The 13,138-nt window shown below is 45.3% G+C and overlaps 1 protein-coding gene across 1 annotated transcript in view; it reads right to left on the bottom strand.

Annotated features, from left to right (window-relative positions):
- The window catches only part of SOS1 (SOS Ras/Rac guanine nucleotide exchange factor 1), a 155,031-nt gene that overhangs the window by 48,327 nt on the left and 93,566 nt on the right, over positions 1-13,138 (bottom strand). The window contains exon 10 of the mRNA XM_069769052.1: positions 7,127-7,782. Coding sequence (XP_069625153.1) covers positions 7,127-7,782 — 656 coding nt within the window. The remainder of the gene's footprint in view (positions 1-7,126; positions 7,783-13,138) is intronic.

Here is a 13,138-nt window from a genome sequence, read left to right as displayed (position 1 = left end):
CAAGCTTTGACGAAGAGATTTGCACTTGGGAAGACGGGATGGGAAGAACCGGGGAGGAGGGAGACAGACCAGCTCTATTTTGTAACCTGAAGATATGAGCTCTGCCACCCACTGGTCGTGGATTACCTGAAGCCAGACCTGGCGAAATAAAAGTAGACGTCCGCCTACCTTTCTGGAGATGCCCGGAAGAGGCCTCCAGTCACTTGGCCGAAAATCTTTGCGTCCTAGATCCTCTAGATCTAGAAGACTGGGGACGCATTCTTCCCCCCTGGCTGGCCGTATAAGGGGTCCGACCGTCTCGGTCCTGATTGGGCCGACCCTGCGCAGGAGAACCTGATGCTGGGGCCCATCTGACATAGCGAAAGGTTCTAAAGCGAGCCTGAAAATGGCGCCGAAAAGGCTGTCTGGCCCTCTGCTGATGAAGGAACTTACTTTTCCCTCCTGTTAAGTCAGAAATGAGCTGATCCAGCTTTTCTCCGAACAAACGACCACTCTGATACGGCAGGGATGTAAGAGATTTCTTAGAAGTAGAATCAGCCCACCAGGACCTTAACCAAAGGGCCCTTCTGATGGCAATAGCATTAGATGCAGCCGAGGAAGCACAATCTGCCGCATCTAGAGATGCGTTAATCAGATAGCTACCGGCCATAGCTACCTGAGATGACATTTCAGCCAATTCTGCTGACACATTACCATCCTGGAGAGCCTTAGATAACGAGTCAGACCAAGATATCATAGCCCTGGCAACCCAGGTTGCCGCAAAAGAAGGAAAAAGTGCTGAGCTTGAGGCCTCAAAGACGGAACGAGCCAAGCTCTCTATAAGACGATCCGTAGGATCCTTAATTGATGATCCATTAGGGAGAGATAGTAACGTGTTAGAGGCTAAACAGGACACTGGAGGATCTACAGAAGGATTTTCTGCCCAATCACTACAAAGTTCCGAAGCAAAGGGATACCTAGCCTTCAGAGCTCTTTGCCCTGAAAAGCGTTTGTCCGGGTGCTCCCTATTGCGTCGAATCAGGTCCTCGAACTCAGGATGAGAGGAAAAAACCCTATGGGCCCGTTTAGACCGCTTAAATGAGACCTTATGATCAGAGGAAGAGACGAGCGAGTCTTCTATCCCCAAAGACTGATTGACATCTTCAATTAGGCTGTCTACTGACTCCTGAAACCCAGGTTTATCAAAATTAAGAGACCCTTCTGACTCGTAGTCAGTCTCAACTTCACCGCTTTCTGCAGGGGAAGGAGAGCGAGATACGGAACTCCAGGATGCGGAAGCACCTGAGTGCCTGGGAGACGCTTTGCGAATCCGCTTTCCATGCGTCTGTCGAGTGAGAGCGCGCCCCCTGCAGGCCGAAGACTCCTGAGACCCCGAGGCCCTCTCTAAGACAGGCGGACTACTGGTCCCGACCGCCGGGGTCTGCAGAGATTTGATCGCTTCAGTAAGGGACGCCATGGATTGTGACAAAGACGTGACCCATTCCGGTGGAGCTACCCCAGCATCTGCCTGAGGGACCGGAGCCGGAGAGACTACTGGAGAACTGGCAGGGGGGGGCTCCTGGACGCGTTCAGAGTCACAGGCCTCGCAGAGGCGATTACTTTGGGCGTGCGGAAAAAGGGCACTACAAGATACACAACTGGTAAAAAGAACCGTGTGAGTCTTAACCCTTCTAGACATAATGATCCGTAATGCTATATCCAGGGCCAGAGACTGGGAAAAAAGGAATGCTTCAGCCAGATGAAGGGAGAAGCACTTACCCCAGTCCTGTGTCCCCACGAGTACCAAGATGGATGTGAAAGCATGATGCTGAGCCCAAAAACGCTGTTTTATATGCATAGCCGGCCTTAGGGGGGAGGGACCGCCAAACGATGCTGCGGCCTGGAGCAGGCCCGAAGCCGGGGCCTCAATTTTTCCCCCCTTAGAGCGAGGAGAGCCGGAACCGGAAGTGACGCGCCGGAAGGGGCGGAGCCTCCCAGCGCGGTCCGATGGCCGGAAGTCCCGGCTCCAGGAAGCCGCTCCACGCCCGAAGCGGCCAGGCAGAGCCGAAGCCCCTGGGGGGACAGCGGCGCTGAGCCCAACGCCGCGCGCCGCAGGACCACGCTTCAGCGTAGCTGTGCCACAGCGTCGCCCGACATAACGCCACAGCGACAACGCTGCAGCGCCGCCGATCCAACGCCCCAGCGCCGGACCACGCCGCAGCGCAGCAGTCCCAATGCAGCAGCGCCGGATCACCCCGCAGCGCCGCCGTCCCAACGCCAGAGCGCCGGACCACGCCGCAGCGCCGCCCCGGCCTCAGCAGAAAAAAAGGCACCGCACTCCCGGAAGACACAGCCACAGGTAATGCCAGGAGCCCCCCAATCATACCGCACTATCGAGGGGTAGAACCAATGACGGTGCAGGAACCCTATCTCCATTATCCCCAGGATAAGGAGAGGGACCGTCCACCACCCCAGCTAACACCGCAGGGGTGTAGAATTCAGGAGGGAACACACGGACATCTTATGAGCACCTGTACAGCCTGGAGTCTAGCTACCTCAGGGTGGTCAGGGCTAGTCCGGTGAAGAATCCCACGTCGCGGGGAAGGATACGTGGAGAAACATCGCACGTACTTGCCCGTTGATGGTTTGGGGAGATCGGACCCTCAAAAAGGTCCGTCGCCCCTTCAATCCAAAGATGTTAAAAAATCGGGTCCAACGATCCAGGACCCAGAGATGTGCCTCCTTGAGACACTAAGCATAAACTGGAGTCTCTGGTAGCCAGTGTCAGGGTGTATACGATGGAGGAGGAGCTAACTTTTTTTTTTTCAAGTTTACTTAGTGTCAGCCTCCTGGCGGCAGAAGCATACACCCACAGTCCTGTGTCCCCCAATGAGGCGAAGGAGAAAACTCGGCTTATATTCAAATTATATATACATATTCATATATAGTGCTACATTTTTTACATGATAACATTTGGGTTTCCTTGATGTAAAAATATAGTACTTACCGTGTATATACTCGAGGGGGGATATGCAGCAGCTACTGGATCTGCGAGTCTCCCCGCGAGATTCGAGGGGAGACTTCGCGGGGATCGGTGAGACTCGATGGGAGAGTAGCGAGGAGGAGGGAGATTCGCAGACCCAGTAGCTGCTGCATATCCCCCCTCGGCGTATACTCGAATCAATACGTTTTTCCGGTTTTTGAGGTAAAATTACATACCTCAGCTTATACTTGAGTCGGCTTGTACTCGGCGGAGGAGCGCGAAACTGGCAAGTATCGAGTCCCAGAGGTAGCAGTGTGCCGGTAACATATGGAGTAAACGGTAGCCGTACGCCAGCTTGCGGGCGGCCCTTATTTTCAGTGCTGCTCCGCACGCCGCTACCTCTGGGACTCAATACATGACAGGATGGCGCTGCTCCGCCACTGCTGTGAAGAAGTGGGTAAGAAAGACTCGAGGGGGAGACTGGAGACTCGAGGGGGAGACTGGAGACTCGAGGGGGAGACTGGAGACTCGAGGGGGAGACTGGAGACTCGAGGGGGAGACTGGAGACTCGAGGGGGAGACTGGAGACTCGAGGGGGAGACTGGAGACTCGAGGGGGAGACTGGAGACTCGAGGGGGAGACTCGTGGACCCAGTAGCTGCATATCCCCACTCGGCGTATACTCGAGTCAATAAGTTTTCCTGGTTTTTGAGGTAAAATTAGGTACCTCGGCTTATACTCGGGTCAGCTTATACTCGAGTAAATACGCTACATTCCTTAAACAAACTTATGAAGATTAATTTGTTAAAACTATTATTCCAGTACTCATTTTCCTCCTGGAAAAAATACCATGGGGGGGGGGGGGGGATGGGGGGAGTATTGGTTCTCCTTAAAGAGACTAGATTAGTATAGATTCTTACAGGTAAAGTCATTGTTGTGGTTAACATTGTTAGAATTTTAATAAGCAGCAGGCACTAGTGTATGACAACCATAGGCTAGGGTCACATGAGCATATAAAATCGGATGAGTGCCATTTCAGGTCAACGTTATTCAATGGAGCAATGCTGATGATCAATTTTTTTTTCCAGTGACTATCTGTGAAAGCATGCATGTGCAGCATGCGGCAATTTCACTCTAAAATCAGAAGACACTCACCCATTCAAGTCTATGAGTGTGTAGAAAACATAGGCCTGCACTCTGGGGATCTATGAGTGAAATTTTTGCAGACTGGCAGATTAGAGAAGATGGAGACGTTTTGTTCTCCATCTGTTCCTCTCCTGTGCTACGGTTTATAATCATCCCGATTCTCTCGGATGAGAAAATCTATGTCGTGGGGCCCTGGCCACAGACGGACTATAGGCTGCCATAAACTGGTAGCTGGAGAGACCTGAAGGGCAGTTACTGAACCCACTGACCATAAACAGTATTTTTAATCATAGAATTATATTAGACCACTGTAGTGTATGCAATTCCCCAATATATTCTCTAATGTGGAACTTTACCGAAAAAAAGACAATAATGGCCATTCTTCATAGTCTGTGTACAACAGAATGAGACAAATTTACAGATAGCAGAAAAACAATACTGTGACCTACAATTAGTTCTAAACAATCTCCCTTGAATTCCTTAAGAAAGGAAACAGACTTCTTGATGACGCACAAATGCTATTTTTGAATGCAAGGAAAGGAAAAAAAAAAAAAAAACAGAAATAGATCTCCTCCGACTTGGAGAACAATACTTTGTAGGAGTCAGGACCCAAACAGCGACTATGGAACGCAATTAATTGCGAAGGACAAGATAACAGACAAGTCATTTCCTTGCACTGGAAGCTGCAGACGTTACTCATTAGGACAGGAGCAGAGGTTTGGCTTCCAAAAATAAAGTAACCACGGCAGATAATTGTCTTCAACTTGGAGACAAGAACCCCCTTGTTCCGTTATCGTCACTTCTTGCTCAGTGGGGAAAAAAAGCCAACTTTTACTGCAAAGCTGGAGACGGAGATGTTTGTCCTGGGGTTGAGCCATCAAGTTATTTTTAAAATCAATAGAAAAAGTCCTTAATAGTCTAATAGATGCGTGCAATAAAGAACATATATGTGGTCTACACATATATCTACATATAGCACATATCTGTTTAATATGTGGACCTCACGTAAGTGGGTAAAATATATAAATTTATAAAAAGAAAAAAAGCATATCTTTAAAGCATTGAAAAAGTGGTCCAGGATTTCTTCTTATTAAATGGTCACAAAGCAAGATGTGAAAATAAGTTAAACTCATCTGGAAAATCCCTGCTGCTCACCGGTCTTTGTAAAACATCCAACAGTGATGACCGTGCGAGCATGACCGTGCAAGCAGGACCGCTGCAGCGACCAACCGAGCGAGAGTACAGTAGAACTTTTCATATTTCATCACTTTCCCCATCTTACATAGTTATTAAGGTTGAAGGAAGACTAAAGGTACCGTCACAGTAAGCGACGCTGCAGCGATATAGACAACGATGCCGATCACTGCAGCGTCGCTGTTTCGTCGTTGTGTGGTCGCTCTCCAGCGACCAACGATGCCGAAGTCCCCAGGTAACCAGGGTAAACATCGGGTTACTAAGCGCAGGGCCGCGCTTAGTAACCCGATATTTACCCTGGTTACCATTGTAAAAGTTAAAAAAACAAACACTACATACTTACATTCCGGTGTCTGTCCCCCGGCGTCAGCTTCCCTGCACTGTGTCAGTGCCGGCCGGCTCTAAAGCAGAGCGGTGACATCGCCACTGTGCTCTGCTTTACGGCCGGCGCTGACACAGTGCAGGGAAGCTGAGGCCGGGGGACAGTTACCGGAATGTAAGTATGTAGTGTTTGTTTTTTTTAACTTTTACAATGGTAACCAGGGTAAACTCGATGTTTACCCTGGTTACAAGTGAAGACATCGCTGAATCGGTGTCTCACACGCCGATTCAGCGATGTCAGCGGGTGATCAGCGACGAAATAAAGTTCTGGCCTTCTAGCTCCGACCAGCGATGTCACAGCAGGATCCTGATCGCTGCTGCATGTCAAACACAACGATATCGCTATCCAGGACGCTGCAACGTCACGGATCGCTATCGTTCTAAAGTCGCTCAGTGTGAAGGTACCTTAAGTCCATCTAGTTCAACCCATAGCCTAACCTAACATGCCCTAACATGTTGATCCAGAGGAAGGCAAAAAAAAAACCCATGTGGCAAAGAGTAAGCTCCACACTGGGGAAAAAAAAATTCCCTGTGGCTGCATAAATGTCTGATAGATGTTGCTCCCGAATGTGGGACCCGCATCTATCTTCCGAATAGCGCCCCTCCCGGATAATGGTGGTCCGATGCTGCATGGAATTAGGGCGAGCGGAGAGGTGATGGCACATATGGCAGCTCATTCATTGTTATGGGAGTACCAAATACAGCCAGAGATATTTGCTCAGCTTATAGCAATGAGTAGAGAGCAGGCGCACATGGCACCACCTCTGTAGTTACTGGTAGATGAACGCCAAATGGAGTCCGTGATCGTGGGACCTCCGTTATAAAGATAGGTGAGGGTCCTAGCATTGAGAGCAACATCAATAGAAGGGTAACAGTCTGCATGACCCTCTTCTTGTGGAAACTATCCCACATTAGATCTTTACAACTATCTTTTTACACCTTATAAGTATTTGTACACTTTATATTAAGTTATGGTGTGGTGGTGGTTTCATTTTGGATAAGATCCTGTAGGGTCACAAGGGAGAGCTGTCGACGAGTGGGGGCGCCACATCGATTTTAGGGTGCCAACCTCCGCGTGAGGTAGGATGAGTGAGGGAAAGATCACGCCCCCCCCCACCGTTTAGTCTCTATCCTTTCATAAATTGTTTGTGTTAAGATAGATTAAGGTATTACTGTCTCCTGACCTGGTTTTATGGGTATTTTTACTCAGTATTTATTAAAAGTTATATTTTAAAGGGTTTTTTTCAGCTCTCTGGTTATACACTCATCACTAGTTAGAAGGAAAAGAATATAGTTGGACACAATGATCAAAATGACACAAGAAAAAAATATATCCATTCATTTGTAAAATTGTTGCACTTGAGATTTGTAAACACATTGCGGTGCCCAGAAAGTGCCCTGTGCTATAACGTTTAATACTGCGATTATAACACGGGGTGACATACCTGCATACATGTGATAAGTTAGTCTTTCGATGAGTTTTACTACAGTCCCGGCCTTGATGATGGGAATACCAGATTTGGGTTGTACATTTTCCTCAAATATAATATTCTCCTCTGAGTCCGGCTCAGCAAACCTATACAGCTTGGAGCTGGGGAGCCGCAGCTGCTCATCTTTCTCCTCCTGCATTATAGTGCCGTCCAACATTCGTTCTAAAGTACTTCGGTACTGCAGAGATATTAAGGCAGCCATCCAGTTGTTTTTTTCCTCTGCTGATTTTGCAGCAAAAATAACACTGTTCTCGTCTTTTAAAATAATCTCAAACGCATGTCTGTACTCGTTAGTGTCATCCTTGTCATTGATTTGTACCTTCCGCATAAAGAACTTCTCCTTCAGCCGATACTCTGCGGTGCTTGCACCCGGTAGCCTTGGTTGGCCATGATTTGACTTGCAACAGATCATCAAGCCATCAAAAAGAAATATGTGTCGCTCGTGCTTCGCCCCTACCCGTGTAAGGGCGCCCTCCATGATGAATTCATTACAGCACTGTCCAATGTCCTTCCCCTCCCATCCGTCAATGTTTTTCTGAATTTCGTTCATTTTCTTAATGGCTAATTGCTTTCCCTTCATTTGATGATTATAAAACCGACATGCAGATTCACTGTGGATGAAATAGAGGCATTACTAGGATATCATCATGTGCACAGTCACTGCTTTCAATCTTCCAAATCAAGAAAAATAAACTGGAAACATTAAGCTAAAGATATCAAAATCGACTGATTATAGCTCAAAAACTACATTTAAAAGTCATAAAAAGGCCTAGTGGAAGCCCCGTAGTGGCAGCAGCATAACCCCATGGTTTCCGGTGTCCTCCAATGAAGCCATAGAGCAGGAGGGAATTTATCATGGCTTTCTACAGTAGATATTGGCGTTAAAAAAGTTACAAATTTGGTTGCAGAATAGTGATGAGCAAACGTGCTCAGATAAGGCGTTATCCATCCTCGTGTGCTAACCGACTGTCTTCGGTGTGCTGGAAAAAATACCCGTTGTGCAGTGCGTCAAACGCTAGCGTTGGAATCTCTGCCCGACGCATTGCGACGGGGAGATTCCGACGCTCGTGTGAAAGTAGCCTTACACAGACTGCTTACTCGGAAAATCTGGGGCAGAATGGCTGTATATTCCTTTTTGGAAAAATGCCAGGCATGATACAAAGAGTGGCATTTTGTGAGCCCAACGCTGGCTCATCTTAATGTCAGAATTATACAGCGATTATGAAATGAGTTTTCGCAGTAAGTACACCAGCCTCCGGCCATGACTACAAAGTGATCGATCTACATAAAAAGTTAGTAACAAAACATTTGAGTTTACCTATCCAAAGCAGCAATAACACAATAAATAACAGTTTTAGGTCAAAAGTGAAATATCACAAAATTAGTAAAACAAGTTGATAAATGCAATAAAAGCCTTCTGCGTGATCAAACCTGGAAAATGTCCACTTCTTGAGCATTCAAGGCTCCTGTAAGAGACTCGAGCTGCAGGTCGCAGTGACAGTTTATTGTAATAGCTTGGGACAATAAGAATTGCCGGCCTTTAATGTCACTTCCTTTAGAAACAAAAGCCAAGGCTTGGACTCTCCCACTTCTCCGCTTGTTCTACAAGGTTTATACTAAGCCGACCAGAAAAAATAACGTAGCAAGAACAAATATACCACTACAATTGCTTTCAAGGGCATAAAAAAGAAAAAAGAAAGTACATTCACTGCAGATGAAAGAGAGTCTGCTGTCTGCCACAATTAATAACAAAGTTACATAAGAAAAGCACAACAAAGGCAGTAATTGCAAAGATGCGTCCATAAGGGATGGAAAAACTGCGCCAAGGTGACCATACCTGCCACGTGGATGAGATTTCAGCAAACCCATCAAGATGATTTTTTTTCCGCAAGGAAATGTGGGATATTAAATAGAAGGATAAACCCTGCAGAAAAATATACATTTTCCACAGGAAGATTACGGTGTCCCGCTTGAACATACCCTAGGAAATCTTTGCCACTATGGATCGTGGTGCTCAAGTAATAAATATGTGTGCTCTGAGCTGGTGTAAAGGAGGGCGCATCCATGGGGCATTAAAAGCCTACTACATTTTGAAGAAGTTTTTATTACTAGAAGACATAGTTCAACACCTGTAGACTGAGTAAGGCCTCAAGTCAATTTTTCTCACACACAAGAAAAATGGAAAGTGTTTCATTAAAGATTTTCAGCTATTAGTAGGTGCACTGCTAAAATAAAAAAACACCTTGTTTTCACAGTCCGTGAGAAACGGACAGCACTCAGATGGCATACGAGTGTTGTCCGATATTTTTCACGTATTCATAGACTTGCATTGCAGAGTTTGATCCAACACTTGGATCAATACCGGACATGTTGTGATTCTGCACGGACCGACCAATGTCATGGGAACAACCCCATAAACTATCTGAAAAATCACAGATAGCACTCGCACATGAAAAACTTGCTATGTAGGTTTGCCAGATTAAATAGTAAATGGGGGAGAAAAAAAAAGTTCCAGCTTTTCTTAATAAAATACCGTACTTGACTTTATTTCATGCGTTTAAAATACAGACAGCTCCTCGGACAACACACAGGAGGTACGCGTTTCAATCGCTGCCGCGATCTTTATCAAAGCTACAACTAAATGTTCCCCTATACGTGTTTTTCATTTCCTCGATGTACAACCTACATATGCCTTGTCACATATGTCACAATCTATTTTGTATATAACAAAACACGTATTGCAATTAATGAAGTCTTTAGTTTTAAATGAAGCAGAATTATAATTATGGAAAGTGTTAGAATTAACCATTTTTCTGCAGGTTCTGCAATTCACAGCACCACATTTATAACTACCTTTGCATCTTGTAATAAATAGATAGAGAGGCTACTCCAATTGGATGCTTAATAGGGCCCTCAAAGCAGTTTCGGCAAAAAAACAAGAGCAGCTAATTTCCCCACAAATGAATCAGCTGACTTTGAGGAGACAAAAATCGTACACTAAACCATTTGTTTGCATTCAGTACAGTCCTCAATTTTCCAAAATGAAGAACATTATTAGTAAATGTATTCCTTTATTATATGAGGATCCCACTTTGGCAACTATACTGGAACATGGATTTAACATTGTAACAAGAAGGGCACCAACTCTGGGTAACATTATCACCTAGTATGTATTGTCCCAGGACCCAACATGAAACCTGGTTGAGTTGCAAAGGTAGTTATAAATGTGGTGCTGTGAATTGCAGAACCTGCAAACAAATGGTTAATTCTAACATTTTCCATAATTATAATTCTGCTTCATTTAAAACTAAAGACTTCATTAATTGCAATACGTGTTTTGTTATATACAAAATAGATTGTGACAGATGTAACAAGGCATATGTAGGTTGTACATCGAGGAAATGACACGTATAGGCGAACATTTGTATGATCTTCTCAATCACACCAGTGGGAATCGCAACATTTCACCAGCGTCCAAGCATTTTATTATTTGTCACTCACGTAATATTTCTTCCTTACGGGTTACAGGATTAGAAAGAGTTAAAAGTCCTTTGCGGGGTGGGGACATCAGGAGAAATTTACTTACCCGTGAAGCATGTTGGATCTTCAATTTGGGAACAGATTTCCGGATGGGTTAAACAAAAAGTATGACATCATGTTTCATTACTAATAAGGCATAATATATCTATTGTTATTGTTTTTTGGTATTTTTTTTAAAGTGTAAATAACCATTTTGTAGCAATATACATGTGCGTTTTTATACATGTTCGAATTCATGAACTTTTGGTTCAAGGACCTTTGATCATGTGATGGAAATCTGACATTTGATTGGTGTTGGGTCCTTTTTAATGTTTTCTCACTTAGTGGTGTGTAGCTTTGATAAAGATCGTGGCAGCGATTGAAACGCGTAGCTCAGGTCCTCCTGTGCGTTGTCCAAGGAGCGGTCTGTATTTTAAACGCATGAAATAGTCAAGTATTTTATCAAGAAAAGCTGGAACTTAATTTTTCATTTACTATTGGATCGTCTCATCAGGATGGGGGTTTCGGGCACCTTCTGAAGATCAGTGAGCTGGCATATTCTTTCCTTTATTCTTGATGCCAGATTCATCCAGGTCTATCCGAGCAGGTTGGTGTAATGTAGGTGAGCAGTTCACCTTTGGTTCAGACGAGTCATCTACAGATTGTTTCAACAGAAGGTAGCACTCCATTTAAAAAGAGTCTTCTGTGGGCAAAAATGATTCAACATCCAGGAATTGTAATAAAGTAACAAAAGAAGCCAAGTCTTCACTTCTCCCACTAATGGTCATTTTTCCAGGCTACATCAAGGACAGTAGTGAAATCCTCTGCGATCTCCTGCTGTAATGTCAGTATTGTCTTTTGCTTCCTCCCCTGCCCAGGAGCTGTGGTATGTTCTGTACATGATCAGACACAGACAATTTTTAAAATGAACTTTCGTTTGTGGGAAAACCCCTTTAAAAAGAAAATATCAACACCGGGACAGCACTTGAGGGGAGAACACAGAACAGGAAGGAGACAGACAACAGACAGGAGAAGTCAGCACATGGGGAAAGAGAGTGGATAGGTGGGTGAGCACATGGGGGAGAGATTCTCAACGCTGCAAAGCGTGTCCCCATCATGACATTACCGCCCTCCCGATACGATAGCATCATGCCTTAATCTAGTTTATTGTAAGGACTGTTCTACAGAAGCCCTGACCTAAAAAAGTAACCTGTCACAATGAAAATGCAGACCGATCTGTGGGCATCATGTGTTTTAGAGCAGGCAGGATCACATTTGTGGGGAAAGATTAACTAACCTGCATTCTTAGATTTTTCTGGGTTTAGGAATCTCGTGAACAGTCCCACTTCGTTATTTAACAAATAACCTACTTAGTTATTTAAGAAGAGAAAACTGTCACTCAATTAATAGGACCACCCACTGGACTTCTAAGCCAAGAATGATCAATCATTAAATAAAAAAATTACTAGCATTACTAAGTACCAAATATACTCGAGTATAAGCTGACCCCCCTAATTTTGCCACAAAAAACTGGGAAAACTTATTGACTCGAGTATAAGCCTAAAGTGGAAAATGCAGCAGCTACTGGTGAATTTCAAAAATAAAAATAGATGATCCATACCATTCATTATTACCCCATAAGATGCTCCATATAAAGCTGTGCCACATATAATGCTCCATATTGTTCATTATTGCCCCATAGATGCTCCATATAAAGCTGTGCCATATATAATGCTCCATACTGTTCATTATTGCCCCATAGATGTGCCATATATAACTGTGCCATATAGTGCTCTGCACCGTTCATTATTGCCCCATAGATGTGCCATATAAAGCTGTGCCATATAGTGCTCTGCACCGTTCATTATTGCCCCATAGCTGTGCAATACAAAGCTGTGCCATATAGTGCTCTGCGCCGTTCATTATTGCCCCATAGATGTGCCATATAGTGCTCTGCACCGTTCATTCCTGCCCCATAGCTCTGCCATATAGTGCTCTGCGCCGTTCATTATTGCCCCATAGATGTGCCATATAGTGCTCTGCACCGTTCATTCCTGCCCCATAGCTGCCATATAGTGCTCTGCACCCCTCATTATTGCCCCATAGCTGCCATATAGTGCTCTGCGCCATTCATTATTGCCCCATAGCTGCCATATAGTGCTCTGCGCCGTTCATTCCTGCCCCATAGCTGCCATATAGTGCTCTGCGCCGTTCATTATTGCCCCATAGCTGCCATATAGTGCTCTGCGCCGTTCATTATTGCCCCATAGCTGTGCCATAGAAAGCTGTGCCATTGCTGCTGCAATAAAAAAAAACAAAAATACCATACTCACCTCGCTGCTTGATGCTTCTCAGCGTCCCGTCGTCTCTCTACACTGACTGATCAGGCAGAGGGCGCCGCGCACACTATATGCGTCATCGCACCCTCTGACCTGAACAGTCAGAGCA

The sequence above is a fragment of the Ranitomeya imitator genome, chromosome 5 (genome assembly GCF_032444005.1).
Source record: "Ranitomeya imitator isolate aRanImi1 chromosome 5, aRanImi1.pri, whole genome shotgun sequence".
NCBI lineage: Eukaryota > Metazoa > Chordata > Amphibia > Anura > Dendrobatidae > Ranitomeya > Ranitomeya imitator.
This window is presented reverse-complemented; position numbering and strand designations above follow the sequence as displayed.